Genomic DNA, 25,456 nt, shown 5'->3' with positions numbered 1-25,456 from the left:
TTTAGAAGGTGTAGTTTTATAATTCAGAACACTAAAGTGAGTCTATCAGGATTTCTATTACAAACCTTGATTTAGAGGTTTATAACTTGGTAGTAAAAAAAAAAAAAGAGCTGAAACCTGAAACCTGGCACTTAAAATCATAGTGGAAGGTGAAGGAAGCTTTTTGCTTGTATTGTGTTAAAGAAGTATACTTTTTAATGATGAATGCAATCCAGATGAATTCACTTTAATGCAGTTTTGTAGACTTACAGGCTAGAATACAGATGAGAGAGCTTGTACTTACTAGTAAAATCAGTGTTTAAAAATCTGCTGCTGTTACCTATTTCATAATGTGTAGTTCATAGAAATAATGGTCTCCCAAGCAACTCGGGTTTTCTTTGCTTTACCTATGCAAATTATCAAAGTGAAATCAAGTAGGATTAAATTTACCTGTAAGTAGAACAATAGGGTTTTTCTTCTTCATTGTGATGCACCTTTGCTTTCCCCTGCGTATGCTGGGAATTTCATCATTGATGTCAGTGTAATTACTGGCAGTATACACAAGAGATAGAGAAGGTGGTTAATCAGACCTCTAAATGTTTGCTTTTTAATAGAACAAAAGTTGTTTTTTGGCATGCAGGATTTCAATATGCCAGATTAGCTATTAAAGGCAGTCAAAAAATAATGCATGTTTTACATTTTGAATAAGTAGGTATTTACATTATAAAATGTATCAGATTTTAAGAAGCTCTTACTCTCAGGTTAATAATACGCCTGTTCAATATTTAAAATGTTGTTACATTCTATTCTTTTTGAAGAGAGGAAGAAAGTCAAAGAGGTTACTCAACAAAAAATGATATTCACCCAATGTTTAGGATCCAAGTTTAAACCCTCAGGTGCGGTGGAATTAAGAAAATCTGTTTCCCTGTGCTGGAACTCCTCCTGTACTCCAACAGCAGATAGTTTGGTACCTTTTGTGCTGCACTACATAACTACAGCTATACAGGAGGGCAAACTCACTTTAAAGAAGTGAGTAGTAGACACCACATTTATTTTCATTTCTTAAGGAAACCATTAAGCGCAGTTGAAAATCTTGTTCCTCAACCCCGCAGTCTGTGTTCAGAAGTGGATCTGGATTCAAGAGCCACAACACGTGTGTGGCAGCTCCAAGAGCAGCTCCCCTCTACCTACAGCTCCAGTGTGGGATGGAGTCAGCTGAGTCCATGGCTGTACCATGATGCAGCCAACTTTCAGCAGCACCTATGGCCCCTCTGCACATAGCAGAGCTTCCTGGCAGCTCCTGGCCCACTGGGGATGGACAATAAATAGATCTTGGCATGGAAGCAGCACCTGCACTGCTTCTGGACTGCTTTTTGAACCACTTCTGATTTTAGAGCAATCTCTAGGAGTTCCTTACAGTTGACCTCCAATTTCTACATAGCTCCAGTCAGGTGAGGTGAACTCTACCACCTACCATCAAAGATGGAGCCTCGTCCACAAATTCATGTATGCAGCATCTTGTAGGCAGAGGTTAAACTGATTTGACCATTTAATTGGCATCAGTGGACAGACATGGAAAAAAGGTGATTGCCCAGGTGAGCAGCAGGCTGGTTCCAGTTCAGTAATCTCTAGGGACAAATACAAGCCTCTTGTGGGCTACTGTGGATGCTGAATGCACAAAGGAAACATGCAGCAGTGCACGTGCACTTCTGTAATGTGGCTCATAATATTAACATAGATTTTTTACTGTGGGCTATGAAACAGAAGGCTTTTCTCATTTTCACTCCTCCCCCTCTTGGAGGCCCATTTTTTTTTTCCTTTTTGCATTATCTGTGTCTGACCTGAGTATCTGCATCAGACATCTATTTGTCAAAGCAAGCAGAGCATCAAAGAGATTGGGAATATCAGAGGTGTGACATTCAAAGGTCTTTTGGTTGATGGTAATGCTAAAATCCCCAACATAATATTGAAAATCCCAAAGAGACGCAGCACTCTGTGTTTGACTGGACTCATTCAGTATGAGTAGAACAACAATATCAAAAAGCAGGTGAGATAGGACAGGGAGGAAGCACATCAGGGTTTGTGCTACAGCTGCAGACTGCGAGCTGATAATGGGGATGGTGAGAGGAAGGCAGGCTGAGAGCAGCACTGCCTGCCTGCACTCCATTACCTCCTTGTAAATGAGAACTCATCAAGATTGCCTGAATACCTTAAAACTTTCTTATGCAACACTGAACCCTATTACTTATTCTAACACAAGTACCTGTGAAATTGCATTAGGGCTCAGAACAATGAGTTTATGTGATGAATTGATTTTCAAGAGACTAAATGCATGACATGGAGTGTGCTCAGTTAAAGAAAAAAATAAGAGAGGAAGAGGATGAATATCTTCTCAGTCTTTCATTGTCCAAATGCTGGACAACAGCAATTAAATAGAGAAAGGAGACAAAGTATATAAGATTTGTAAATTAATGGACTGAAGAACTTAAAAAACCATGAGCATGACCTTTCTTGTATTTAACATCATTTTCCATATAAAATACATAGAAAAAAATGAATATATATTAAAAACTTTGAAATAGTACTTACGAAAAGGATTTTGTAATCATCATTCAAGCCCAAAATGTTTTATGTAAAACATTTTTCCATATTACTTTACTCTTCAGCATACAGAGGGACAGTATCACAGAATGGCCAGGGTTGGGAGGGACCTCAAGGATGATGAATCTCCAACTCCCTGCCACATGCAGGGCCACCAACCTCCACATTTAATACCAGCCCAGGCTGCTCAGGGCCCCATCCAGCCTGGCATTAAACACCTCCAGGGATGGACGGGCATCCACAGCCTCTCTGGGCAGCTGTTCCAGCACCTCACCACTCTCTCTGCAAAGAACTTCCCCCTGACATCCAACCTAAATCTGCCCTCCCTCAACTTCAAACCATTTCCCCTTGTCCTGCTGTTATCTCCCCTTCCAAAGAGTTGATTCCCCTCCTGTCTGTAGGCTCCCTTTAGGTACTGAAGGCTGCAATGAGGTCACCCCGCAGCCTTCTTTCCTCCAGGCTGAACAAGCCCAGCTCCCTCAGCCTGTCTTCGTAGTGGAGGTGCTCCAGTCCCCTGATCATCTTTGTGGCTCTCCTCTGGACCCTCTCCAACACTCATCACAGGTGTTTGCAGGCCTCTGCATCAGTAATATCCCCAAGAACATTTCACCGTATTGGCCCTTAAAGTGGGTTGATGATCTACTTCAGCCCTCCCAATTTTAAGTGGTGCTTTCTGTTGAATTTTACATCATCTTACCATTATGGAACAATGTGATCATTAGCTGTTGAGGCTGTAAGCTTACCTTTGTGCATCTGTTATTTTTCAGCGTGACAGTAGTATTTCTCAAAACAACTGAACATGTTTCTTCTCTCCTTACCTTTTTCACAAGGTATGCAATGAGGCTCAAGAATTTCACAGGCTCTTCTGCCACAGAAGGGGACAAGAAACTAGCAGTTTTATGGTAAGTCCCACTGCGACAATGAGAAGCAGCTGAAATCTTCAGGAGGACTTAAAAAGTACTGAATTACTTAAGCAGCTTACAGAAGATCATTATTCTTGTTTTCCATTAAACTATTAAAGGATAACTAATGGATTTCTTCAGCAGCTGACTAAACATTTATTCTTCTAATTTATATTCTTATCAAGATTGGATTATAATGCTTTTGACCTTTTTTTTTTCCTTCCATTTGCTTATGTTTCAAAATCTAACCTTAGAACAGAAACCACAAAATATAGGCCAGCTTTCTTACTTTTTTCTTCTTTTTTTTACCTTCAGTTTTTAAGTTTCATTTAGCAGTGGAATTAACACAATCCTTTCCTAATTACCACAGCTACCGATGCTTATCGCTTCTGTACTTGAGAATGTTTAAGCTAAAGAAGGACCATGCTATGAAGTACTCCAGATCTCTGATGGAATATTTTAAGGTAATCTTTATTCTGTTTTATTTATTGATATAAAATGAAATTCATACTGGCACTGAGAGCTCTCACAGTATAACTGCATGACTTAAAAGCCCCCCGTTTAACCTCTCCCCTGAAAAATGTAGGGAGGGTGTCTGCAGGGGAGTGGGGACAGAAGTGATTTGAGGGATGTTTGGATTAGTCACTTGATTCAAAAGATCATATTCAGTAACTCTACTAAAATAACATTATTCTTAACTCTGTGTAATCTTTATGCAAGATTTTGTAAAGACTTCAATATGTAAGTGATTACGTGCTGAGCCCTCTCCTCACACCCCCCCCCCTGCAAAGAACCATGATAAAGCAGTTCTTTAGGCTTTACGTCATTAAATTTAGTTTTTAAATTCAGAGATTTTTGGTGGCTCTTCTTTAATTGGGTTCAGCTATCTCCAGAGTAAGTCTGCTTGCTGCCTTACAACTCAGCCTCAGTAGGAGCTGCCTTTAGCACTCCATTTGTTTCTGAGGAACTTTCTTGTTTTCCTTTCCCTTGAAAGAGTGGAGAGCAAGTGACTGTTCTGACTTAATGATATTTTCCTTTACTTTGGCAATTGCTATTTGTACAGCATAAGAACAATTTCTTGCTTTCTCTAAATTATGAAACAGAATTTCTTCAGTTCTCCCAACGTTCTGATATACATATTTCACTAGTTAACACAGTTTGAAGCATGCATTTATTCTTGTACTTGGTTACTATTTTCTATTACATTGTTGTCTAGTTGTGCAGCTATGGCAGCCCATCCGTCTTTTTTGATGTTTGTTTGGTTTTTTTAAGCCTCTTTGGCTTACTACTACTGCAAACTCTAAATCTCCTAACACTCAGCTTTAATATTTTCATGTAAATGGTCATGAAATGGTTTTCTGCTGTAAAACTGCACTATGAACTTGCTACAAACTGCTATTCAGCCTGGGCTTGACTGTTGTTCTATGTGTGATAGATAGAAACTTGGTTGTGTCTGTGCATCTTGGTAATCCAGTAACAGGACATCTGACCTTGTGCCTAAATGGAGGGTGTCTTGAAGTCATTAGGAGTTCTTGTGTTGTCTTCAGTGAATTTTCAAGCAGGAGTTTGTGCAGCAAATAATATTTGAACTGGGTGTGTTGGTAGCCTCAGCATTATCATGAAATGCATTCCTTTCACCTCAGATTTTATCCAGGATAGATATAGGTTGTCTCTTTAAAAAATGATTATTAGATTTTATCAGCAAGCAGCAATGATTTATTAAAAACAAAGTAAGAAGGTACAAAGGAAGGGGGATGTGATTCTCTTGTTCCTTAAAATCACTTTACATTCTCTAGCTGTGTGAAGTAAAGAGCATATATACAGTGAAGAACGAAGAAAATTAAAAAGTAATTTAAAAAATGCCCAAAAAGTTGTTTGCAGGCTTTCTAATTTTGCTGAGTATTTCAGCTGATGTTACTGGATGTATGTTATGGGCCACTGCGACTTGTATGCTAGAAATAGCTTTTGAGTCTATACAGATTTTATATTCAGGATCATTTTGTAGTGAATGCATGCAAGGAGAAAAGACAAGAATAGAGCTATTAAATAGATATTAGTTTTGTATTGCTGCACAATGTTCTCTGTGTTCACTAGCAAGAACCTTTAATACAAATTAAATGGATTAACTGTTTTAATGGAATTGTTATTCAAAGTTTTGCACAATTTTAATTGTGAAAAGCAGTCCAGTGCTTACAGCTGAACTGGAGATTAATATTTTGATAGAATAGTTTTTCCTGTTTTTCCTCACAACTGCCACTTTGTTCAAATTGAAAACATCTGTAGACAGAGCTGGTTCTGATTAATTTCCAGTTAGATGTTTCAAAATAACCTTTCAATCATAAAAAAGTTTTGAAATTCAGAAACAACTTGGATTAAAATATAGTCAAAATATAAATGCTTAAAATTGAAATCAAATTTTGTAAAACCTGTGAAAGTAACGTCATTTCATTTGTTACACCTGTGAATTTCAGGAGAATGTTTAACTTTTTTGAAAATACGTTGTCAGTAGTCCTTGATAAAAATATTTCAAATATCCTAATTGTCAAGTAAGTCCCTCTCATTGAGGTCTAGTCTTGAGATAGTTACTCCAGATACTGTCGGAAATGATCCCCAAATGGCAGAAACTAATCTCAAAGCTCATTTTTCATCTCTGAAGATTTTCCAGAGCAGTTTAGAATCTGCCTCTTTCTTGCATACATGCTGGTGGCAAAAATATACATGTGCTCTGCAGCAAATGTTCCGGTTCATGCTCACATCTTTAATGAAATGCAGTGATGTGCTGTACAGACAGCACTGTTATGTCTAGGCAGTGTTTTCTGCTTTGGTCAACACTGTTTGGCAAGTTCAGCCGTAATTAAGAAGTCAGGGATAGGAGTTTACTCTCAGAGTCAGTTGCATGATCCTGAGCTCCACTGAATCTCTTTGCCCCACATGGAACATAGTGATTATAGGAATCAGATTAATCTTGTAATAACAATAGTAATACTTCGCAGAGAATTTGTGAAATATGTCTGAATTTTCACTCTGTGCTGACCGCTTTGTAAGGGACCTCAGATCAATTGTTTTCTTAGAGCACACGTAGATGGCTTCTGCCATGATACTAGTGATTTTATGGGAATTAAGAAAGGTACTATCCAATCTGAGTCTTTGTAGAGAGTTGTACAAGATGCTACACAGATGTGAGAGTCAAACTGAGTAAGCAGGTAAGGAAAATCCATTCATGCAAATAAAATAAATAAAAACAAGAGAATTCAAGCAGTTCCTTATGTAGAAGTTTTATTTCTCCTACTATCTGAATCTCAAGACAACTTCCCTAGCAACCTGGGGGAACTGCATTTTAGTAAGTCATCAACTAGAATTCTTTTTGGTTCCAATTAATGATTGCAGGTCTCCCTAAAGACAAAAAGTCATTTGCATTCTGAAGAACTTATTTTACAGACTAAGTTTAAATGGTAATTAAACCAATTCTTTGTAAATCACCTTTGTTTTTGCTGGGGCTTTATTGCATTTGCTCTTTCGTCAAGTGGCTTTCAAGCTACTGGCTGGAACCTACCTGTCATCCACAGACCACTTGTTTGTGAGACCAGTGTGCAGGGTTGCTGTTCTGCTACATGCACTGCAGCTCTTGCAGCTAAACCAGGCAACATTGAACCTTTAGTCTTTGTATTAATGTACTTCATCCTTCTTGCATCTCTTTTATTTACATTTTGGTTTTGTACTTACAGAACTCTTCAAAAGCCTCACAGGCCCCCTCACCTTGGGGCGGCAATGGAAAGTGAGTATTTTCTGCTAAGTACTTCTATCTGAGAACAAGTGTTTCCAGAATGGGTGGGGAATGTTTGGGGCATGTTAAAGGCAAAGGCAAGGCCATGATGCAATGGTTTGGGAGCTGCAGATGTGTTTCAAATATCCAGCAGGCTACAGAATTTATCTTAAAGGTTAACGGTCACTGTATCTGCCTTTGGCTTGTGGGGATGAGAAGTTCCCACTGGGCTAAATTAGTTACCCATGTGAGCAATCCAAGGTGGGTGGGAAGGAAGAGCTGATACAGACCTTCCTCTTTGTTCCTCATAAGTCTAAAAGCAGCTATGGTGCCTCTGTGATGAATTCTTTAACAGCTTGCTTCTCCAGCTAAATGAAGGCCATAAAAATATCTGTTAATTAGCTAGCAAGAACCATGTCATTTCAGGAAGTCAAAGTAAAGTTAACCTTCATTGCAAAGATTTTTCAGTGATTTGTTCAGTAATGAAAGGCCAATGAATTTTTCGTTGATATATGATAAGTGCATTTTAATAAAACTAGAGGTATAATAGTGGTGAAACTGTGAGGGCACTTAGTCAATCAATTATCAGAGGCTCTGTACTAACATCCTTATCTGAAACGTGAAACCTGAGTAATGCAGCTATGCTCTGCTGTTCAATTGCCACTGCAACCTTGCCTATAACTTGTGACTACTATTGCCATCTGGTACATGCATTCTACTGCTCCTTTCTCCTGGCCACACATACAGATAAAACAAAGGAGGAGGATTTGACCTTTCATTCCTCCTTTGTTTGAGTAGGCTGAATTCTAGGTGAAAATTATTTTTGTTAATGGGCTTTCTGGTGATTCATGAGAAGAGATGACTGTTAGGCATTCCTGAGCAACCAAATAAGTAAGCAAAATAATACAGCAGTAGAGGGGCTCACAAAGAATTTAAATTTTCATACAAATTTTGTTCTGATTCAGTGCAAAACCAGAAATTCCATCGTTTTGCTTGAAAGAAAATACTGTCTTAGATATTTCAAAATATTTTAGGGTGTGGCTCTGGGCCTGATGCTGACACTGGGAGACCCTCTGCCTTCCCCAGAGCTGCTGGCTCTACAGTTTCTTCTTATCCTTCTGCACTTTTCAATCAGATAGGGAAAAAAAAGCCACATACTGCATAGGAGTGACCAAACACCATTAGAATGTGGCACCACTGAAGGGAGATCAGTGGTCAGGTTCAAGAGGAGGAGACAGCAGGATATTCTTAAATCTGTTTTTTAACAAAGCAAAACTTATGTATTGCCATGAAGTGTTGTCTGGCCCAGGATTTCAAACAAGCAAAAATCTCAGCCTGGTTTACTGGAATTTCTGGCCACTTTTCTTTGAAAGGATTGTGAACCTCTATGAAGTTGGCCTGAGTTCCAGGCTGGCAATGAAACAAGTTTTCCCTGGTATCATTACAGAAATGTTTCCCACCTCTAGCGACACAAAATACAAAATAGAGAGATTTAATAGACTCACCACAGTAATAATGGCTGTGCACAACAGGGTAAATCCAATGAACAATGTGCTTTACTTGGCAGAAGTGCGTCAGCTCATTGTAAGTGGCTCTAACAAAATATTCCCAGTCCCCTCAGATTCTTATGATTTTTAACTACTCCCAGACCTAACTGAGTATAGTTCAGTTCTTCTGTGCATTAAAGTGGCATGTCAAATAACCAGGATGCTTTGAGACTTAAAAATAAAGCATTTGTGCCATAGGACATGCTCAAAACATAACACATAAGCTGTGTAAAAAGCTACTGGCTACTGAATAAACTTGTCGTCTAGCTCTGGAAAAAGGATGTATCACATCTTGAAGAATCTTTTGTTGAGCACTGGGAATAGCAGGGCACTGCAGGAAACTCGGCAGCAAGAACTGTCGCCACTAATGCCTATTAGCCCAGCACTGCACCTGCAGGGTGTCAGCACAGCAGGTCTCTGCCTGGGTTTCGTGGGTAGGGTCATTGTTGGTGGCTCATAAAGCCAAGAGGAACCTTTCTACCCAGGCCAGTAGCAAGTCTGAGTGAGCTGTATGCTGTTGTACATCAATGGCTGCAGCTCTAGAGGGGGATTGTAACATCCCCGCTCAGAGAGCCTGGGGGTCTTTGCTTCATGAACAGAGCAGCAGGAGCATCTTGACCCTGCATTTCAAGTGTGCTCTATAGTAAATCGAATGCATTTGTTTAGGTAAGTGCTTCCAAATGGGTGCAAGAGGAGAGATTTTTGGAACCCTTGATCTTGTTCACTGAAACCAATTTTCAAAGAGAATAGCTGAAATGTGAGCATTCAGCCCTGCACAGCTCTAAACATGAGCTTGCTGTGCCTACCTCCATGCTGCCTGCAGCCAGTAGGTGATTCCTAATCTCTGGTGTTGGAATTAAAGGAAAATCTATATTAGAACATTAATACTGCTCTAAGTAAGTAACTTAAAACACTGTTCTGTATAAACTTGTACAGATGAACTGTAGGCAATTAGAACCGAATTTCCATAGCCAGTCTTAAAGAATCCTATAGAGATATTCGTAATCCTGCAGTACCCTCAGCTCCTAATGCTGCTCTGCAGGGTGCTTTTAAGACTCACGCTTTACTTATTGTGATGACTGCATTTGGAGCAAACTGTCATTGTGGTTTCCACAAAATGCTAATAATAATTGGCTGATATTGCACACTGAGTGTTTTCTAAGTGCCATAGCAGCTTCTGGCAGCAGGTAGAAAAATCATTGCAGCTATGAGATATTTCTTTCTCTGAAAGATTGCTCTATTTTTAGGATAGACACGTGTGTGGTTCTTTTTTAAATAACACGTTCATTTATAGGGAAAATTAAATTCCTTTTTAGTTTCAATCAGCCCCAATTTATAAGCTCCCCTCTCTCATAAAACCAGGAGATACTGTTGCACATTCTTGCCTCACTGGGGCGCAGAGCTGGTTTTTCAAGTGCATTTAGGTTGGCAATATGCACAAAGGGGACTCATTCTCCCTTTCTGTCTTGCAGGAGCACAGAAACACCATCGCCTATGTCCCTGAGTCCATCCCCTGTCAGCTCTGCCGGAGCCAGTGCAGGCACCACTGGCTCCTCCTCAGCGGGGACCATCACCATCCCTCAGCGCATCCACCACATGGCTGCCAGCCACGTCAACATCACCAACAATGTTCTGCGGAGCTACGAGCACTGGGACATGGCTGACAAGCTGACTAAGGAGAATAAAGGTGCCCTGCATGCTTCCTCTTTGTCTGCTTGGGCTTATCTGCTTTAGCTTGCTTTCTGTTCTCGTAGGTCTTATTTGGAGTTGGACCCAAAACAACCACATCTAAGAACACAACTGTGACAGCTTGAGCAAACAGACTAAATCTGCTTGCTGGTCACTGTAGCCAAGGCATATCTTCTCCTGTCAAGCAAGAGGGGAGATGTGTAACAAGTTGAACGTGGGGTTATCAGAGCAGCTGGCAAATAATTTAGCAAACATGAGCCCCAAGTGATGAGAGCTTTTGAGTCTGCGAATTTGTTCACGGTTTCAGCTTCTCATAGAGCACTGAGGTTATTTTCAGACTGCTCTGTCAACCGGTTTAAGACTATTAAAATGCTGATTGGGATAGTAAGCAAACATAAGATGTTATATTTCTGCAGGGAGTCTGGTTAGGACGTGCCTATTAAAAAACCCATCCTTGATTCTCCTATTTTGGATTGCAAATCCACTCACTTATTTCTAACATCAAAATGTATGTTTTTATTGCAGTTATTTCAAAAGACTTTTGCCAAGTAGTTCGAAGTAGGTTATATTGAATATAGTGGAGTTGCAGAGGTGTAACTAAAGGACAGATTTGGCCTATCTGTGAGCTGCCCCATAATTATTCAGAATCCAGCCATGGGCTTACACAAATCACTCTCAAAGCTTTCTTTCATACTGGAGGTGCAGAGCCTAACTGGGAAGTATTCTCATCATGAATTGGCTCATTCTCTTAAACTGGGATTTCAGATGGCTGGCTTCCCCTGACAAATGAGCTTGCTCTATGCAGTTTGATCTTAGTCCCATTAATGTTAGTGGCAAATTTCCACTGAGTTAGAGAAACCAAGCTTGAGATTTATAGGTTTTTATGTCTGAATAGTGGGTCATAATGATCTATCCCTGGGTGAGGATAGAAGTTCTGTCCAGTCTTCCCTACTGCTTCTTGCCTTTGTTTGCACTGGTTAATTTAGTAGCATTTTGGATTTTTTCCATATTTACATCCATTTTCACGAAGTATGAAAGTGATTCCCTGTCAAATGTACTGCATAATATTACAGTGGGAATGCAGAAGGATGTTCTGATAGGAGAAGGATGGTGATAGTCTTGTAATTAGCCCTGTGTGTTGTGGAGTTGTTAAATGTTCTGCTTGGTATTGAGTCAAAATAGCTCAGGCATTCAGCCAACAGACAGAAAATGTACCCAGCCACTGCTGTTATCAGCCTTAGAGCTGGATGAGAAAAAGCCTGCTGACTCTTTCTGCTTTTCTCCCTCAACACTCTTCTTTGTTCTCCTTTTGATTTACAGTCAGACAAGCCCAATTCTGCAAAGCCATACAGAAGTAATGTTTATTCAGATGAGCAGTCCCTTGCCTTTAGTGGGACTAAATGCATAAATAAGAGTTTCTCACATGGGCAAGATATCTAGGGTTGTGCCCTGCTCCTTCATATCTTGTTTCACAACCTCCAGCCTTGTTACAGTGAATGGAAAGTTCATGTAACTTCAAATTTCATTTAAATGTTATAATCCATGGTAGAGAGATCAGAGTTTCATATGTGTCTGTCTTTACATTTTATCTGAAAAGATATCTAATTTCTAATTAAGCACTAGATGTAAAGTTGCATTTTTAAACACAATTAAACTGCAATTTGAAAAACGCATGCTGTAATAAAAATATATGAGAAGCGCTGTGATAGTCATATCTATGTTGCCATGCACAAGCTCTGGTTCACTGGCCTGGGGACTGAGTGTTCAACATGTTTCATGAAAGCAGATAGGACAGGTGCAAACCTCGGACTCTACCTTGAAGCCCAAGTAAAGAACAAATCTCTTCATTTCTGATTTAGGGGTGTTTAATCAGTCAGTTCATCTTAAAAAAAAAAAAAAAAAAAAAAAAAAAAAGGATTTCTTGTTTCCTGGAAGTAAGAGCTGTTCTTCCCCCCTCAGTCCCCTCCAAAAAAAGAGGGAGGGAAGGAGAGAGGGGTGAAAGAGAAGGAGAGGCGGAAGGAAAAAAAAAAAGGATTTAAATGGAAAATGAATCTTCTGTTTTTGTGGTCGGTTCTCATTGTTTCTGTTGTCTTCTGAATCACAGGGGCTGTCTTGCCCAAGGACATGTCCCTGATGAGCTAACATAGTTCAAATAAAAATGTGGCCCCATCATTGTACTGTCTAATAGCCTTTACTTCTGGGTCTTATTGCTGTCATAGATGTTTCTTTGGTCATGTCCATGCAGATACAAGAGATCTCTGCATTATCGGAGCTTTGAAGCTTCCCCATGTGCATGGCTGTCATCTTCGGTTTTGTGTTCCTCTAAATATGCCACGCTCCCAGTTTGGACTTGACTCATGTCCATCTGGCTCAGAGCAGGAGACAGAAGCCTTTCTTGTCAGCTTGACAAAAGATGTGCCATTAAAATAAAAAAGCATAGCAAGAGGAAGAGCAGCAGAACTATGACCTGCCAAGCCAATCTGGTTTGAAAAGAAAAGCAGAAACGATCTGCCATGTACCTCTGGTTGAATTTTGCCATGTCCATGGAGCTTAGAATGTGTGGGAAAATAGATGGCATTTGTTATGAAAGCTGTATCTGCAGGCAAAATGACAGGCTTCCCCAAGCCAACCCATGTTCTGGTTCATAGTGGGTCACCAAGAGAGTTTTTCACCATTCACACAACCAAATTCTCAGCTGACTTTGCCAAATGAGATATTTTTTAAAGCTTCCAAAGATAACAGCACTTCTTTTCTACAGTAGAAAACAGTCAACTCTATAGTGATGAAAGCCTGCTCTTTCACATATGAGTTTAATAAGTGGCTTCAGTGCTTATGGCTTTCTTTGAGAAATATTTTGAAGTTGTTGAACCAAAATTAAGCTTTAAGGTGAATCCTCAGTGTTTAAAATTATTATTTATTTGAGCCTAGAATGAGGTAACTAGAATGCAGACGATTAGTTTTTTCACTCCTAATTGTATTGATTTCACACTAGAGGAGTGGAATAAAAGACAGAGAAAGGAAGATGAACAGTAACTGCTAGATGCAGCATCTTAACTCAACTGGTGATAGCTCTAAGCTTTCGTTATATGTTTGCCTCCAGCCAAATCGCTTTGTGCTGTGATAGTACCATAGTTTTCATGCTGACCAGGGTCAGGCTATCAATACTTGGATAGAAAACCTCAAAGCAGCACTTACTTGCTGAAGAAAATATTGATAATGTTTTTGTAACTGACATCTGCACTCCAGAGCAGCAGCCGTGTTAGTTGGCTGCGTGCCTCACACTGGATTTTAGATAGGGTGAGAATGCAAGATCTGAGCCATTGTTGTGATTGTCTCCCACTCTCCTGAATACAGTGTAAATGTTGCATATGTGGGATTGTCTGTGCCGCAGTGAGCATAATTCTGTGAGACAATAGAAGGCACAAGTCAATTCTCCATTGAAAGCAGTTAGGAAGTGTCTGTTGACCATAACAGGATTAGCTTTTCACCTAGAGAACATCCAGCACATGGTATACTTTGTTCTCTCAACCTATGTGTTCTTTCTACCTGCATCTCTCTGTTCGGTGATTTCCTGATAACCCTTCCCAGCATCAAATCCCAGGGGCCTTACCCATCTCTTCTTTCCCCTTGGAGGATCCTATCTCCTACTTGCTGTTTTTCTCCCCTGTTGCCTCTCTCCTCTTCCTCCACCCTTTCCACTCCAAACATGTCCTTTGGAGCTTGAAACTGAATGAGCAAATGGCTAGAACCTGTGCAATGGGAGAAGCAGAAATAGAAGGCTAGGAGAAAGAACAAGAAGGTTTTTTAAGATGCAGACTAGCTCTTCATGCCCAGGAGAAGGTGCAGCGTAGAAAAGGAAGTGCTGCAGTTCATTGTCCACTATTTAAATCACATACTCAGCAAGCCTAGGCTAGACTTAAAAACCTGAAAGTGAAGATGTTGTACGTGTGACATACTTTAGTGGGAAATATTGGTGATAGGTGGGTGGTTGGACTGGGTGATCTCAGAGCTCTTTTCCAGCCTTGGTGATTCTACGATTCCAAGCTCACTATAGCAAGCAGTCATACCACACTGGAGTTTGCTTCCAGCATGGAAAGTCTAATTTGACCTAATTCATATGTTTTTTGCCTTTGTTTAGTTATTTCCTACTACCCATGTACTAATGTGCACAAGAATATAGGAACACACAGAGTACATTGCTGCTAATGCATGTGAAATCATGATAACCCATGTACCATTGCCCAAAACAATAACTTTGCTTGCTGTGTATTGCAGAATTCTTTGTAGACCTGGACTCGGTGATGGGACCCTTAACACAACACAGCAGTATGACCAATCTGGTTCGTTACGTTCGCCAAGGACTCCACTGGCTCCACATTGAGGCTCATTTGTTGTAGTGACTGCTGCCCTGCTCATAACATCCCCATTCTTCTACCTCTGCCAGCGCACAGACGATCACTGGTGGAACTCCACTCATTTCTGGAAATTTATTCATGTAACTTCATTTTTATTGCATTTTTTAATATCCTATCTATTGGAAGTAGAAGTCATCGTAAATGGAACTTATGACTTAAGAGCAGTATGTGTTGTACCATCTAATCATTTTTGACAATTTTCTATGCCTTGTGTCTCCTGGATCCTGCCATCCTTATGTGCTTTATGGAACGGTACATTCCCTGCAGTATTGTTTAAAGTCCATGCTGCCTTCAAGTGAAAACAAAAAAGCACTTTGAGAAGATACGGATTCCTGAGAAATAGTACAAAGCGTCTTAAATATTTGAGGGTATATATGAGAAGTCCCTTCTGAAATAAATTAGTAGAACTTATAGCTATTCACTCAAAATCATCTTCTGAGCCTGTACCAAGCTTTTCACCACTTAATTCTGGCATTGTTATCTTACACAGTACATTACTAAGATTTCATGCTTCCAATAGGCTTAATCTCCAGAAGAAAACGTTGAATATCTAACAGGTACATAATGTAAGATCACCAAAGGTGTTAAGAGGTAAAAGGTTGAAGGAATGCCTCATTAAAGAAAGATGACATACTATGCAATGAGGTTTTGATATTCCATTCTACCTATTTATTGTTGGCTTAATAATTTCAGTAGGCAGCACAATTTATTGCAGTTTTTAGGCAATTTCAAAATATTAGCTTTCATAGTCTCCTCTGCCGTTCCTATGCTAAATCTGTGAATTTTCTTTCCGTTTTACTGTTAGTCTCAAATGAATACTCATCCAAGATTTTCCTTCACAGAACAATCTCTTCTTGCGAAGTGAGACTCAGTGAAAGCAGATTTTAATGGGAATGCTACATTCTAAGCATTGATATTGTATGTAAAACTCCATTAATAAGTGTATGCAGATTCTTCATGAGACTCTCTGGAAGTTTAACTAACCAACTGCTGTTGAAACAATGTAATTCCATGTGGCATCAATTTACACCTGTTTTGTTCATTTCAGAGCATTAGGAACAAATGGTATTACTTACCTTGCTATCATGAAAACAATGATAAATTAAATAAAATCAACGGATTTATCCAAAAGCAATATAACATTTGTTTAATAATGGCCATGAATACTTCAGTCAAATTACCTATTTTCCAAGCTCTGCTATTTACCCATGCTGTCATGTTTCAGACCATTTTTTCTAATGCGTGAATAATAATGAGACAATTCAGATAGAATTTCAAAGCAATTGTGAATAAATTACACCATTTCACATTTGCTCTTTCCTCTTCTTTTTTTTTTCCTCTTGTTATAAACTGCACTGCTCTTCTGGTGCCACTGCAAGAAGCGCCGGTGCATGAAACAAAACAAAATGAATTTATATCAATAATTCACAAGACTTTAAATGGTCTCATCTCATTCTTGATGTAACGCCTGCATACCTTACTGAACTGTAAATTCAATTTCTGTAAACAGAAGATGCTCATAGCAATGTAAATATTATTCTGTCTCATCTCATTGAAATAATACAATATGTGTTTAAATGCCATCCAGGTATTAGTTAGTTGCAATTACCTTCTGCTATATAATCCTGTATGGTGAGTTATTGGATTCTACTCACTGGGTTGCGACCAGATAAATAGGACAAATTTGCATTTAAAAGGTTCAGACTGTTATGGTTTTTAGAGCAGGCCTTGGATATTTGCAATAAGAGCAGTTGGAGGACTCTGCCCAGTACACATTTAAGATTACAGCTACAGACATTACTGTAGCTGTTGTGTATTAGTTGCCTGTAATGCTACCTTTTCTTAAAAAGCAATATTTGCTTTTTTTTTTTCCTCACAAGACTGTATTGCAAACATAGTCAAGGTGCATCATTAGAGTAATCATCCAGTTTAGAGTTGGTCGTCTGCAAAGGACATTGGCAGAACATGCACATCCTGTCTTATCTGCACATTCCTGTTCCTGAAGTGGTCAATACACTCTTATCTGCTCTTGGAAGGTTTCAGTAACACGGCTGAAACATGAATCCGACAGCTTTTGTCAAGCTGATTCTGGCCCCAGCAGCTAAAGAATAAAACCACAATGGTGGAGACAAATCAGAAATGTAGAATAAAAGTATTGGGTTTTTAAAAACACTTCCAGTATTGTTTTTTAACAGATGAAGCAGTGTTGAGGTGGTTTTATCACAAGCCAGAGTTTTCCATTCCCTTTGCAAGATCTTGCTGATGAGATTCAGTCTAATCAAGTGCATTGTCGTCCCTCGTTCCTTTAACGTAGACTGAAACCCCAGACTGCCGTGCACTTACGAAGGCTATGTCTTGAAACACAATTTGAAATACAATCTTTAGGCACAAGACTGGTCAAAGAGTTAGCTGCAGTCACTCAGTGCAGACAGCATGTTATCTTTTGCCTGTTGCTTGCAGGAAACTCCTATCTCTAAATGTACCCCATGTACAATCTTTTGCTTAAACAGCTTAAGGAATTATCCCACCTGATTTTGCTTCCTGTCACTAAGTTTGAAATGTATGCTGAATCAATGGCTTGATTATATTAAGTCCAGCAGTCAAGCCTAGGATCACAAGCCAACTTACTATTTAGCTGTCTTGTTTCAAAAGCAGCTTAGAAACAAATTAAATATGGAGAGTGAATTACCTTCTTATCCCTGGGGATGATGCTTCTTTTGAGTTAGTTATTAAGGATTATTGCACTTTTACATGCACTGTATTCATCTCATTTCAAATGCCAACATGTCATCTTTGTGGAATCGTTTTACCCCTTAAGATATTATTTCCAGTGGAGTTAATCAAACAAACTTGTTTGTTTGTTGCAATCCACAGGGAAGCTGTGTGTGTTGGGCATTTGCTATGTCTGCTCTTAACACTGCCCACTTCGGGCATTCAAAGTCGTGAACCAAGCACCAAAAAATCACAAAATTGACTCCAAATCATGGTTTTAAAAAAAAAAATTGTTGCTGTTCATATGTTGCCTTATGGATAACAAGCTTTGATGCTGATTTCAATACCCTTTTTCAGGCATTTTTTGATCATGCTGAGGGCCAGAAATGGCATATTTGTTTTTAATAGTGAGGAACTGAGACACTAATGTAATCTCTTGATTTCTGCAGCTGGACTGTAAGAAGGAAACCAAACTTCATAAAAAATGGCCAGAGCTGACAAAAGTATCATTTGTGTGCCATGCTTCAGGAGTTTTGCACAATATCCACAGCTCAGCAGTGAAAGGAGAATGCAAGTGAAGGGCTAACTGCAAGCATTTCAGAACTCCATCAGTACACAATCCGATGGTAGCAAAGTCCTAAGTGCTCAACTGAGACATTTACATAGCACTTAACCTCTATGCCAGGAGCTGCTGCAGGTCTTAAATGAAGGATTTGACAGTGTGCAGGCAGAATGTCCTGCTTGGATTACAGTGACTTTCTCTAACCATATGATGACGTGTTGAGAAACCATGGTCCAGGAGAGCAGGGCTTGAAGGGAAAGCCTCAGATGTATCCTGTATGGATCATCTACCTCTACTATGTCTGCGGTCACTGATTTCAGCCATGCTCTGTTGGCTTCTTTGGAAGGATAAAGCACACCTTTCACTATAGAAAATTAACAGCGTAAATAGTTCATGCTTGATAGCTGGACTTGGCCCAGTATTTGGCTATTTTATTTTATTTTATTTTATTTTACTTTATTTTATTTTATTTTCATTCTGGTTTAGCTTAGTGCCTTTGTGTTGACAGTGTTGATGGCAGCCTTCCCAGCTTGCTTCTTTTAGCTTCATTTCATGTCTTCTTGTATGATCTTTGGACTTTGAATTATTTAAATAGCCTCTCCATTAATATACTAGCTCATTTGGTCTCCTTTGAAAGAGAAGGAGAGATATGTTGATTTCCGCAGTGTGCATTTTGTAAAGAATAAGGATCAAGATCTACATTCCTCCAAAAGAAGCAAAATCTGAGAAGTTGGAATCTGGACCTTAATTTCTATGCTCTGAGTTTATGATGTTCTTCCACTGTAATCTTTTAAATCCACTGTTAAGTTTTTTGGTACTTTGGAACAGATGTTTGCGTTGTATTTTTATCAGAATTCAATGATGTCTAAATCCAGTGATAACTTTTGTGAGTGCAGTTTAAAATATTAGGAAAGAAATGAGGCCTGTAAAGGATTCTGATTTAGTTATTATTAGGCTTCTTCGTATTGAGCTCAGGAGAAACTGCTGCACACAGTACTGAGATGTGCATAGTGGTGTGTGTGCACGTATCTGTGGATTTGGACATGGATTTGCAACAAAGTTCTGCGCTCATTACTTCATAACTCAGAAAAATGATGCGAAAGCCTTAAAAAGGAAACACCCTCATGGGTGCAGTGTGGTGGTAGGATGTTAATGTTTCCTTGTGTAGTTTTTGTATAGCCCTATTAGCATCTATTTTCTCCTTGCAAGCAAGGGAGGTATGACAGAAAGTAGCAGGAGTTCTGTCTTGGTTCCTGAAGCCAGCGTCAGTTCTGAAGGTTTTTTCAACTTAACTCCTCTGCAACTGGCCAGTGTCTTGAACTTTTAAGAAAGGAAAAAAATTTCACAGTTCACCAAAGAGGATTAATTTGCCATTCTCAACCGAGTGTAGACATGTCAATACATGGCAGACCTGAAGCAAGGCATCAACGCAAAGGGCCTTTGCCTCGCACACCATCTCCCTGAGCTCGGCAGCATGCACTGGGAGTGAGGCAGAGGGGACAAAGATGAGAAACCAGTCCATTGTCCTTATGACATCTTCCAGCTTTACATACTGGTTCATAAATATAAAACAAACAAGTCATGTTAATGTTGAGAGGGCTAAATTTCTTGAATATTTCTGTGCTTCTGTGTTAGAATCAGATCACTGGTCACAGCAATGCATGCAGACATTCTGTACTGCCTAATGATTTATAGAGTAATATATATCTCACTAGATATGATATATCACTTGGTATTTTGTAGCCTATAGGTGAAGACTAAAAGCCAGTTAGGCTCTCCTTCACTATGAAATCTTCCTGCTAGTGAATGGGGAATGTTTCTGCCTGAATTACAGAGCAGCTGCCATCTCTACAATACTATGTTCCGACCTTCCTCCAGTGCTTTTGGTAGCTTTACTTTTGCCGTTCTGTTAAAAAATATATTTTGTCTGATTCTGTTGTCTTCCATGATCAGTGATTCTGATCATCTCATGCCAGCTTAACCGATGGTGGTAGCTGTTGAAGTCAGAAGATGCTGAGATCAAATCTTGTACAGCCAGCAGGACCACACAGCTCTGCGGATAGAACTGAAAGCAAATTCAGATGCAGATGAATTATTGTATAACACTGATGTCAAATGAGAATCAAACTCGGCCTGGAGTTACTGCAGCAGAAACTCTGGAAAGAATAACTGTGCTCAGAATCACAGGGTAAACAGCAACATCTCAGGCAATTCATTGATGCTGTAATTTTAGCAGGTAATAGTAAAAACGTGAAAAGTGGTTTAAAGGAACTGGGGCAAGTTTGTATGGACTGGCACTATCAATTTAACACACGTGTGTTTCTGTGGAAAGGGAATTCATTACTGTTGATATATCCTGCAAGCTGTGCCATGGTATCATACAAAGTCTGAATATGATGCTATCCCATCTGGTTCCTTAAGGTGACTAACTCAGGGTGCCACCACATGTCACAGAGAGACAGTGCTTGTCACTGCCCTGAAGTCTCCATAGGATAAAACCATTTTGTTTTGCCACTTCCCCAAGGACCAAGCATGGGGACCCCACAGTCCACTTGAGTAGAGCTGTACACTCTCAGTGCTCTACAGAGAGGCAGCAGGAAAGGTCTTACCTGCTGCAGGATGCAGCACAGCAAGGTGCCTTGGGCACTCAGCTTGGCAGCTCGGGGGCATCAGACCACAGCTGTGCACTGTGTGGTCCCACAAGTGCTGCCCACGGTGTGGGTGTGCTGGAGGCATGGTGACGCCGATGCCATGCCCAACAGGACAGCAAGACCCCAGCTCCACTGCCTGGGTACCGGATGAGCTCTGGCTCTGCCTTGCTTTTGGTCCTCTTGGTCTTGGTCCTCTGTGGCTGCAGAAGTGACTTGGATCTTCCTTTTACCTGTTCCGTGTGTAGAAACAGCAAACAAGTTGGCAGAAGTGCTGCATGCACTAACATCATATATAGAAATATTTACTGTGAGCTAGATTGCAGTTGATACTGTAGTGTCCACAGGAGTACTTGTGCTTAGAGGGCCTTAGCTGAGCCCCACTGATGCCATGGTATTAGCCATGTGAGCAGATGATGCAACTGTTTGAGACTTGTTTTCTTCTTTAATTTCCACTGAGTTCCCCTCTATGCAAGCTCTGTAACCCCTCTGTGATAGATAAGAATTTACACAGTTGTGTGAGTATCACCCTGTTGTAATTCCATTGAAATTCATCAAGTAAAGATATTCCTAATTTCTACTCAAGTATTTCCTTCTCTAGGTTAGAAGGAAATTCAAATTCCACAGGGAATTTCATTATTTTAATGGACAACAATAACTAAAAGGGACCAAACGTTGAGCTAAGTAAATGTAAAGGAACTTGACTCCATTTGTGGAATTCATTGGACCAAATTCTGCTGTCGCATGGCAATCATACAAGTCTCACTAAGCTTTGAGCACTGTTTATTGAAGGAGAAGCTGGCTATAAAAATGGTGTAGCATTACCAGAGTTAATGTTATTGGGCCAGATCGTAAGTCGCATTAAACCAATTAGTTCAATGGAATTACACCCATTTGTGTTCTGGCTGAGCTCTCACCCCTCTGAAATTCTCTGGACTGGTGCTAGAATAACTACAAGCAGACTCCCTCTTCATCCAGATTTTATGTTGACACAGCCCTTGCTCAGGGAAAGCACCTGTGACTTCTGTGACAGTTAATGTGGAGTCATGAACTTGAAGAAGCTTTAACCCACTGGCAGAAGGTATTTACTCTTGAAATTATGAGTGAACTGCATAGGGGATAACAACCAACATGCTTTATTTATGACAGTGGTAGAGTACAATTTCCTCAACTGGTGCAAATTGGTATAGGAATACTGATTTCAGTGGAGTTCATCCAATACGCACACAGTGATGAGCGAACCCTTTAATCCCGGACTAATTTTTGCCAATATGTCTTTATGCAGATAAACTCCCAAAGCTTTTATCATCATGCCTTTTTACTGATCATGCCAGTGAAATGATTAATGTACCATAATCGTTTCCTGGAAGGAAATAATGTACTTTGCAAAGTTATGCAGTACGGAGCACATCATAAAACTGCTTTAGACCACACAGTCTGGAAAAGTTTATCAGAAATGAAACTAACACGGTAGCTCTTTATCTGATGTTGATTACACTTTCTCTCTGCACTTCCACCACCAACGTGTTTAACATACAGAGTGAACCATAGCTGGATGTTTCTGATGACTGTGGGCCAAAGCTTCAGCTGATGTGTTTGTGAATAGATCCATAGATGTTAGTGCTGATTTACACCAGATGAAAAACTGGTCCTCTCCCTTTTTGTACTGTGCTATGTGCTCTAATGCAGCTTTATAAATACATATTGAAGCTGAGTGTATGTTGAATTGTTCTGATTGAACACCAGATAATCCCTGCTAAGAGAATTGAAGGGTAAATTTTGCATGCCATCTAGGCTTGCATATGTTTTTGTTTTTCTTTTTCTTTAACTAAAAGTATGTTGCAATTTAATTACCCCTGAGTTTAAATATCTCTGGTCTCAGCATTCACTTCCATTAAAAAAATGGCAGATAAATTCAAATGTGTCATAAATGCTCTTGCTCTAGAGATGGAATCTATTACTTTCATTCAAAGGCGCTGCAGCAGGCTCAAGTGTGTTTTCTAAACCAAATGGATTTTGTGCATGCAAAAGTCATGGCAAATATTTATCTAGTCTCAATTCTGCCATTCTTCCCCTGAGCATCTTAATCAACAGGTTGCTGCACTGAAATCCACGGGAGTAACTGTGTGAATTAGTGCTCAGTCTGCAGACTGCAGAATCAGGCACTGAATATATCAGATGGATGCAATCAGGAGTTTAATTTTAGCCATATGCATCATTTGAGGACACTTAAAATTACGTACTTTTTATCCAAGCTGACAGTCCTTGTAATTCCATAAAATATTGCATTATTTATTTCTGTCTGTATTTTTGACGTCTTTGGATTGCATAGCTTCCACTGAATCTTAAATGCTGTTTCTTTAAAACCCACATTCAGAAGGCCTATGGCGTATCATAGCAAAGTATGAAAAGAAGCCTAATGGTCTGGTTCTTTTGTTTTGACTTTGAGCATTCTGGTTTGCATTTGATCTTTGACTGTAGCACTCCCAGTATTTTTTAAATGGCCCGACTCAAATTGTTTTCTGACACACACAAAAAAAAAAAGCAAACTACAAGTAAAATTCAGGAAAAGTAAGGCTGGCTAACTCAGAGGATGTTTGCCCTTGCTGGTGGTGTTCTTCACCTGGCCATCTTTTGAGCAGCGCGGTAAGCTCATCCACTTGCCTGTCATTATTAGCTGTTCTGGCAAGTACTGTTCTTCGTTTTTGTCTTTCTTTTGTGTGTGTGTTTGTATATGCCTACCAAAATATCAGGAAAAATTATATATACTTCCATCTGGTTCCCGGAAGCAGAGCAACATGATGACCTTGTGGTCTTCCAACAAAAGTCAGATTTAATTTCTGCATTGCAGTTCAACTTAATTATCTACTGGAATTAGATTACAGTTTAGTAAATGGCCCTTTACCTTCCATTCTTGCTTTTTATTTACTATTGAAGTAGCTTTCTTTTTTCCTTATGTCTGCAAATATCATACCAATAATCACTGCAATTCCATAAGGTGTCTTTGTTCTGAACAAGCATGTTATTCTTGTAAAGTTTTAAGTATAAGTTAAGATGTTTTGTACAGACCAAGGTAACAGTTAAAATGTCAAGCAATTACTGAAATGTTGTATAGTTACAAAAGTTTGATTTCTTTTGCTTTATATGTATAAAATTGTATCTTGCCTGTTTTGCTTTGTATTTCCGACGTGTTGCACAATTATGCATTTTGTTTACATCTGTTTTCAGAGAGAAAAAAAAAAGAAGAAATAACAGTAATACTTTATGTACAAACATTTTAAATGTACTTTTGTTGTTTTTAAACACAATGTCCCTGTATAAATAATATTGGTTGAACTGGTACATTCGTGTCTCTCATAGAGGGATTAATCATACTGCCAGTGCATTGAATTATTTAAAAACAAAACAAAAAAAAGTAAAATAAAATTTTTATGAAAATGTAACCCATTTTATCACTATGAATTATTCTGTCTTCTGCCATTTTCTCCTTCCCCTCTCAGGATAGAATAAGTATGGTACAGTAAGTACTGTTTGGGGGAGAGTTGCCATAGGTTTTAATTTTTAATCAATGAGTTTCTATCATTACAGAGACCTGAGATGACTTGATGTTAGAAAATAATGATGTGTTGCTGATAGCAGCTGGGAGGAACAGCACCAGCTGGGTGTGACCCCACCCTACAAGGGCTCATCTGCAAGACAGAAGCCTCAATTCTGTCTTTCCCAAACCGAACTTGGAGAGCAAAGGAGATGAGCTCCAAAGGCAGGATTTTTTTGATTTCTTGCTGACAAGCAGCCCAAGGCTTTAGCATGACTAAAGTGGTGTGATTCAGCACACTGACCCCCTCTACAGGGATGCATTTCTCCCCGAGGGCTTTCCAGGATGACAAAATGAGAAACGCCAGGCTTTGTAGCATCATTTCAGAAATAGCTCTAAGAGCCTGTGCCAAGAATACCAGCTCAAAAGAGATGTAAAAAGCTCTAGAGAGATGCTAATCATGAGCTGGGATGCCACTTCTCTCTTTGGCAATGTTGGGGGTGGATATGGACCCAGAGCACAGACGGCATTGCAGAAGGATGCCTTGAGACTAAAACATAAGTAGGTGTTGTGATTCAAGGCTATTTACTGTGAGGCTTTGCTTAACACAGGGAGGTCTCTGGGATCTCCAGCTGCTCTGCACCTTTCTCATTGCACAAAGCGGTTCAGAGCTGTCCTGGCTGACTGCTCCACATCACACCTGTTTGAATGGTTACCTGCAAGGCATCCCTTTTCTAAGCAGCAGATCACTTCAGAAGAAAATCTGAATGCGGTATTTAAAGCCAGTTCTATACTACCTCTGCCATCAACTTTCAAGGAGACAGAGGGGATGTTTCCTCTCAACATCTTAGGGACAGGCTCTTTTGGGGCAGAGGGAGGTCAGATGCTGCATGTGCCCTCAGCATCTTCTGGGTCTGCCCAGAAACCAGCTGGAAGTGTGACATAAGCCAGGCAGCGAATGGCCTTCCCTGTGTATGGAACCTTGTAATCAGCCGCCAAGTGCTCTGTGATCCCAGCAATGAATGATGAATCAGATATCTGCACTGTTTTGTTAGTGCTACTGCATAACTCAGAAGAAAAAAAAAAAAAAAAAAAAGGAAAGA

The 25,456-nt window shown here is 39.7% G+C and overlaps 1 protein-coding gene across 6 annotated transcripts in view; it reads left to right on the top strand.

Moving 5' to 3' along the window:
* The window catches only part of AFF2 (ALF transcription elongation factor 2), a 347,616-nt gene extending 323,351 nt beyond the window's left edge, over positions 1-24,265 (top strand). For all 6 annotated transcript variants that reach the window (XM_085230951.1, XM_085230950.1, XM_085230947.1 and 3 more), the window contains 5 exons: positions 3,411-3,482; positions 3,853-3,946; positions 7,208-7,257; positions 10,265-10,479; positions 14,757-24,265. In XM_085230951.1, coding sequence (XP_085087077.1) covers positions 3,411-3,482; positions 3,853-3,946; positions 7,208-7,257; positions 10,265-10,479; positions 14,757-14,878 — 553 coding nt within the window. In that variant the 3' untranslated portion in view covers positions 14,879-24,265. The remainder of the gene's footprint in view (positions 1-3,410; positions 3,483-3,852; positions 3,947-7,207; positions 7,258-10,264; positions 10,480-14,756) is intronic.
* Positions 24,266-25,456: the final 1,191 nt, after the last annotated feature.

The sequence above is a fragment of the Meleagris gallopavo genome, chromosome 9, assembly GCF_905368555.1.
Source record: "Meleagris gallopavo chromosome 9, MGAL_WU_HG_1.1, whole genome shotgun sequence".
NCBI classification, from domain to species: Eukaryota; Metazoa; Chordata; class Aves; order Galliformes; family Phasianidae; genus Meleagris; species Meleagris gallopavo.
This window is presented reverse-complemented; position numbering and strand designations above follow the sequence as displayed.